Source organism: Orbicella franksi, chromosome 8, assembly GCF_964199315.1.
Source record: "Orbicella franksi chromosome 8, jaOrbFran1.1, whole genome shotgun sequence".
NCBI lineage: Eukaryota > Metazoa > Cnidaria > Anthozoa > Scleractinia > Merulinidae > Orbicella > Orbicella franksi.
Genome location: NC_138152.1, coordinates 7,371,373 through 7,378,753, shown reverse-complemented (window position 1 = coordinate 7,378,753; position 7,381 = coordinate 7,371,373). Strand labels below are relative to the sequence as shown.

The following is a 7,381-nucleotide window of genomic DNA, read 5'->3' as shown; positions in this document are numbered from 1 at the left end:
CTAAACTTTCTGTCAACACACCAATATTTGTTCGTCTTTACCTAACTTCTTCGCCCCAAGTGGTGCATAAGGTGTCAACATTCTGTCGCCAACCAGCTCTGTCGGCCGCTGCAGTGGACACCTAGCTCCAGCTCCCCCATCCAGCTCTTTTTCTCTCCTTCTCTGCTGTTCTCCTCCATGTTGTCCTGGTTCTATCCCCAGCCTCCGGCGCCCTTCTGGTGTCCACGTCATTGCAGTCCTACAGCCATTGTCATATCCTTTCGTCATAATGTGTCCGATGAACTTCCATCTTCTCCTTCTGACATCTTCTCTAAGGTTTTCCATCTTGGCCATCTCCATCACTTGTTTGTTGGTGATTCTGTCCTGCCGGCGTATCATAAGTATTGTCTAAGGCATCTGTTTTGGCAGACATCGATGTTATTTTCGTCACATTTTGTTCATCTTCCATTTTTCGCAACCATACATCAAGAATGGTTTAACCAAAGTCTTATATTGCCTGATTTTGGTTCTTAGGTGACGCTGTTAGTGCTTCAGATCTTCCTCAATCTCATAAATACCCCTCTGGCTTTGACTACTATATCGTGGATGTCTTGTGTGCCTCCACCTTCCTTGGAAACTGTAGCTCAACATCCTCTATCACTTGCACATTCACTTCCCCTACATCATTTTTTCCGAGAATTTGTTCCTAGCAGCTTGCATTTCTCTACATTGACTTTCAATCGCACCTTTCCTGCTTCGTGGGTCAGCTTATCGGTCTTTATCTGAATGTGCTGTTTGATATTAGGGCAACATCATCTGCAAAATCGATAGCTTCAATCTTCCAACCTATTCCGGTGCTACTCTCTTGCGATGTCTTTCTCGTTACCCAATCAAGAACCAGCAGGAACAGTAGACCAGACATATCACAGCCCTGTTTCACGCCTGTCCTGATCTTGAACCATTCTGTTGTGTCCTCTTCATCCACTACAGCTCATTCAAAGTCGTTGTAGAGTGCCTTCACCATGCTAATCATCTTGGATGGTATACCATAGCTTTGCATAATCAGCCACAGGCTTTCCCTGTGGACTGAATCGAATGCTTTTTCAAAGTCCACGAGGTGGACGTGCAATGCGAACTGACACACTATTGACTGCTCTAGTATATTTCTAAGTATAAAACTTTGTTCAGTAGTTCCTCTGCCTCGCCTGAACCCCGCCTACTCCTTCCCGAGTTTCGACTCGACTCCGCTTCGAATCGATCCTTTCGGTCACTATTACCTTGCTGACGACTGGAAGCAACGTGATTCCTCGCCAGTTTTTACATTCTTTCAGATTACTTTTCTTCCTTTGGAGGCAGCGTGGCCGAGTGGTTAGGGCGCCGGCCTTGAAATCCGGAGGTCGCGGGTTCAAGTCCCGCTCTGACCACTTAGCTGGAGTTGTTTCTCGGTAGACCGTAGTTCAACTCCTCGGTCATGCTTGTAAATAGCCAACTGGTCTTCCTCCCGCCGGTTAGGATTTTTAAGCCTATTACGTTTAGTTGATATATTTGTTTTCTTCATTTAAAGTGGTATGCCTGTGAACTAGCTAGGTGTAGCTAAGCGCATTGACCACTATAAACAACCACATTTGAACATTTTTTTTTTTTTCGGAAGCTTAACTTAAGAAGATTTTTCACCCTGTTTCGATCGCCGTCCTTATGTTGATCAGTTTTCCTTTGCTTCTGTTGACTTTTCTGAACTTTGTCTTCGGACAATTACGTCTGTGGAAGTTTCTACATGGACTTGAGGCTGTGCTAGCGGAAACCGTATGATTCGAAAGCTGTGTTCACTTGTATGATTGTAATACTAGTTGTGTTTACCCTAATTCTGTGAGCTTATGTAAACCTATGAGCTCGTCTATAATTAAAATTTTGTTGTTGTTGTTGTTGCTTGGATGTCTCTGGTTACTCGAAAGAGTCTTGTTTCACATTCGTAACATCAGCTGCCTCTTGTCGTTTCTCAGAGAAGTCTTCCTTTGTTTGCTCGTCAGCCTCATCTGTTGGTGCATATGCAAGTACCAATGTAGTGTAGAATCTTGCTTTTATTATCCTCTCATCTATTGTTGTCCAGTCGATTAAGGCCTTTGTTGCTTCTTGTGACATCATCATTGCTACGCCTTGCATGTGTCGATAGTCATCTCGCCCTGAGTACAGGACTGTCTCACCAGTGCTTAGCGGCACTGTACCAGCTCCAGTCCATCGGCACGTGCTTATTCTCGTGATCTGGATTTTCATGTCCTCCATCGCTTTCGCAACTTGAGTGGATTTCCCCTCACTATACATAGTTCTCACGTTCCAGTTCCCTATTTTCACTTGAGTTCTCGGGGTCACTAAAGTTTAGTTGGCCACTGGCTTTTACCCAGCTAGGTCATACTTTGCTTGCTTAAGCAAGGTCCCACACCGACCCCAAGAGATGACTGATTTAGTGTGCTTGAGGTTTCGGTAATCTAATGCTTTTTAATTTTACTGGGATGGGTGACTGGCCTAACACTCAAGCCCCAACCTGGAGAAGCAGGGACTGTTCTTTGTCGAGTTTCTACCCCTCGACCAATCTAGCAAGGTTGAACTTACAAGCTGATTGAACTTCGCAGTTAACTTTGTTATCTTAATTACCCAGCTTTCAATGCGGTCTTCACAAATCTCAATGCGAGTGGAAGGCATGGTCCGACAACACTTAGTAGTCACTACACAGGTCAGGATCATGACGATCAAGTTACATTGTCCAACGGTATTCAACAGTGGACTGTGCCCTACACTGGTAATTATCGAATAGAAGCGATAGGAGCAGCCGGGGGATACGATACCGGAAACAAAAGTGCGCAATACCGCGGAAGAGGTGCTAGAATGATTGGAACTTTCAGCTTGTGCAAAGGTGAAATCATTCTAATACTTGTTGGTCAGGAAGGAGGAATTAACTACGGTTACTCTGGTTCTGGGGGCGGTGGCGGAACCTTTGTGGTGAGAGAAAGCAACACGTCTTTGATAATAGCTGGGGGTGGAGGAGGCGTAGCGAGGGTATCCTCAAGACATGCAGGATGTGATGCCAGTACGAGCACAACCGGGAACCCTGGGTACAAGTCATGGTTGGGAGGTAGCGATGGCCATGGAGCACAGATTTCTAATGATGAATTTTTTTGGGGTAAGAACATATTATGTTATCAAGTTCGCTTTAGCAACATCGGGTTTTACAGAAATCTCATCTTTGATCTCATAAACAAAATACTGTTAAACATTTTTGCTCCATAAAATTCATCTAGTCACATTCCGGACCAAAAATTAATAGTCGGAAACATCCGCTTTTTTTTGTTGAAATTTTGTTTGCTCTATATCCTTTCATATGTTTTTAATAAGGTTTTTATTTATTTTGGGGGAGATAAGTATCCATCATCTAAACTAGCCTTTCTGAGCAAAGTTGAAAACAAAGGAATGAAAGGTTAAAAATACTTATTAGTCGCGCTCGGTTAGCTTTATGTTATTGTTTGTCCAGCCTTGTGGCTGGTCGTTCTTTCAAGAATCTCTCTTTCAAGAAACACTGATTTGCGACAGAAAAAAGTAAGGAAGTAGTGCTTCTATTGATAGTAAGTAAGTAATTAAGTAATTAAGTAATTAAGTAAGTAAGTAAGTAATTAAGTAAGTAAGTAATTAAGTAAGTAAGTAAGTAAGTAATTAAGTAAATAAGTAAGTAATTAAGTAAGTAAGTAATTAAGTAATTAAGTAATTAAGTAAGTAAGTAATTAAGTAAGTAAGTAATTAAGTAAGTAAGTAAGTAAGTAAGTAAGTAAAGACTTTATTTAAAGAGGGTAGCACTAAAATGGTATAAAAATACTAACAAACCAGTGGCCCTCTACAAATTGATATTCGAGTGGGAACAGTTTCGAGTCCTTTCAAGGAGTTTATAGTTTCACGGGTCAATACTACCTTAATGTTAGAATATCTCTATCACACAAATTAATTTCCAGTCGTTGGGAACAAGTTGTGGTCATCCTGATGGTATATACGTTACTATAGCCATAATACAACTAGCTGATTAAGCTTTAATTTTTGCTTAAAATGCTTATGACTCACAGCAAACTCAGCGACCCCATTTTGTTTTGCCAAGTTCAAAAAAATTATGTGAAGGGGGCTCTGCCTTCCCTCCCCTTCGGGATTGATCATCATAACATCGTTAAAATAGCTATGACACATTTCCTGATTAATGACAGAACGGAAGAATTAGCCAAGAACAAAAAATGTGGGCGAGTCTCATCTCTGAGGCGTCATTTCTGAGATTTTTAACTAAGCGTGAGGTCAAGATGACTCTATATCGGCCAAGTTCTTTTCTTTTGCGGGTTGTGGATCGAGACGCTCTTCAGCTCTATCAACACGAATAGCCCTTATTATATGGCCAATTCTGTGAGCGGGCAAGCCAAATCCTGCGCTGTGATTGGCTACCCGAGCGAGCGAGATGGAGCTATCTTGCCCGCTTGAGATAAAAGCGCTGTGTCCGCAAGAAAAATTTCTCCGAAGCACCAAAATTTTCATTCGTAATTTGTGCCGTCAAAATATTTTCCGTGACAGTGAAAGATTCCTAGTGGTCTCTGTATCAATGGAATTGGAAAGCGAGAAAACTGAAAGCCTCAACGAGAATGAAAAAAATAAAAAAATAAAAAATAAAAAAAATAGAAATAAAAATAAAAATAAAAACTATTGACGAATTCCATGAACGTATTTTGCAACAAAAAGCGACAAACACCGTAACTTAATTAAGTAAGCCCAAAAACACAAAATGACATGAAGGCATGGAAGCGATTTTATTTCCAAGAAAACGAGAATAGGGAACTGTGTGACGTAGCTGAGGAAGAATTGATTTTGCTGTTGTGTAAACTTTTATGAAATCGCGAAGAAATTAGACGGTACAGAGTACGAGCTTGTCAGTTTGACGTCTTTTCAACCGATTCTTCAACGCTCCTTGAACGAAAGAGGTTCAAAAAATATATTATTGAGGGAGACAATTTCAAACTTTCAAAAGAAGTTTTAAGTGCCAAACGCCGCCAACTTGAGCCGCAAACGCCGCCCGTGAGCTGACAGAGGCCGAGGAAGACAAGATTTTTGAGTGTGGTAAATCTGACAGCCTTGCAGCGCCACAGAGACGAGCAGTAATTCTTCCAAGCGCCTAAGGATCGGCGAAAGCGACGGCCAGATGGAATGGACATGTCTTGCTCTAATGGGTAAACCTTCTTTAGAATATAAATGCTGAAAATTGAAGCCAATTCCAGAAATTTTTGAAGTTCAAAAAACTTTTCGAATTGGGCAATTTGCTTCCAGCGTTTTCGTACATTTGCTAATTCCGTTCAGTAGTTAGACATTTACTCGTCAAAATGTAAACCAATCAAACGATTACACTTCTGCATTCACCCAATCAGAATAAAGGTGCACGCGCCATTGATTTTTGCATGCAACTGGCTTCCCTTTCGGTCCTTGAAGATAAACAAGTACAAAGATCATTTTTTGGTGCTTCATCCCATATAATAAATCCTTTATTGACCTAGCTTGTTCGGTCAAGATGGCTGGATATTGGCCTCATTCTTTTTTTTGCGCAAAAACAAACAAACAAACAAAAAAAAACTTGGCCAATATACAGCCATCCTGACCTCACACTTAGTCAATAACCCATATATTTTGACCGAACATGTTTGGTAAAAAATATATATATACATTCATTCAGTTAGGCATAAGTAACACCATTTTTTTCGCGGGAAACAGTGGTGTATCTCGAGCGGGTAGCCTATCGCAGCACAGGGCTCGGTTTTTCTTACAGCTTATGGAGTTAGTCAAATAGGAAAAAGCCATATCGTCCCCAATAACGGTCCCACAAGCGACTGCGAAATGAGACTGGAATTAATGGAAACGAAAACAAACTGATTTTTTTTCGCGCAGTTTTTTCAAACCTCGTGGCAACTGGGAGGTGCCGAAAGAGAGCAATTGATGGAATTTCAATGTTTCTTTCAGCATTACACCTTGCAATCCAGATTGCCTAGAGTAATTACTGAATGAAAAATAGTACGGGGATGCTTTCAGCAAATCTAACAGAAATGAGTCGCAATGAAGATTAATTTTTTAGCTTTTAACTCCCGATAAGTCAGTCTGGTCAATTTCAAGGAAAATTTTATACAACCAAACATTTGGATTTTAAGATTTTGCCTTTCGGAGTGTACCCTATTCAAACATCATGATTTGATTTCAACTGTGGAACTCCATTACAGTCTATAGTTCACTATAGTGAGCTCAAATTTTCTAAATATACATTCCTTTCTTCTTCTTTGCCATTGTACGTTTAACTGTGAACCAATGACAATATTTTTATATTGCATAAAACGTTGAAAAGAGATAATAAGATAATGGTACTAAGACGCATGAAAAACGGCCTTTCAAGGTAAAATGCTGCTTTAATTTAGACACAGCAATGAGGCTTTTTTCTTCTTTTTCTAGGTGATGGTGGTGGTGGTGGGTTCTACTCCAGTGGAAGAAGTGGAATATTGGGTGGTGAAGGAGGTGAGGGTTTTCTTCAGGGAGGAGTTGGTGGAAGAGCCGTGGGATATAGTGGTGATGGAGGATTTGGTGGTGGCGGAGGTCCTGGTGGTATATTTAGAAGGGGAGGAGGTGGTGGTGGAGGAGGTGGTGGTGGGTACTCTGGTGGAAGCAGTGGAAATAATGCTGAGGACTCCTGTGGGGGAGGGGGAGGATCTTACAACACCGGAACAAATCAGGAAAATGACTGTTGTTTCAAGGCAGCCGGCCATGGTCAGGTGACCATTACATTACTGTAGAAATATTAAACTCGGTTTAGAACGACATACTTGTAATTATCCCAGATTTAAAGCGAACAGACTAAAACAAGAGTTGGGCGTTAGTTGTCAGGCATTAGAAATGTAATCTATTCTAAATAGTTTGGTGCAAGTGGAATTCTACTTACTTAGTGTCAAACTTAAACTGGCTTTATGTATTTCATTTTTTACAACATATTTAGTTTTTCTTAACAGCCTTCCAAGAAGGACAGTTTTAGCCGACTGTGGCTTTGATTTTACATAATCATTACTTCATCTTTGATTTTTGAAATTCCACTAATTTTTTCAGTGTAACGCTCCTGTCCCGAAATATCGAATCTTAACTTTCACGTTTCCTTAGGTTTTCAGCTAGCGTAATTAATCTCAGACAACTAATATATAGATTTAACCAAGCTTAAAAGCGGAGCTCCTGATTACAATATGTCAACCTGGCTAGAGCCTGCAATCCAATGGAAAGCCAGACCTGAGCAGTAGTCAACTTTTAAAAACCCTGACCTCTATTAGGTCTAAACTTGGGCCTGTGCTGAGAAATTCTCGCACGC

The 7,381-nt window shown here is 40.9% G+C and overlaps 1 protein-coding gene across 1 annotated transcript; it reads left to right on the top strand.

Moving 5' to 3' along the window:
- Positions 1–2,619: 2,619 nt before the first annotated feature.
- On the top strand, positions 2,620–7,044 carry LOC145495575 (uncharacterized; the record flags this gene model as incomplete). Its single annotated transcript, XM_081475214.1, has 2 exons — positions 2,620–3,154; positions 6,484–7,044. Coding segments are annotated over 2 exons (873 nt in total), but the record flags the coding sequence as incomplete, so codon positions are not given.
- Positions 7,045–7,381: the final 337 nt, after the last annotated feature.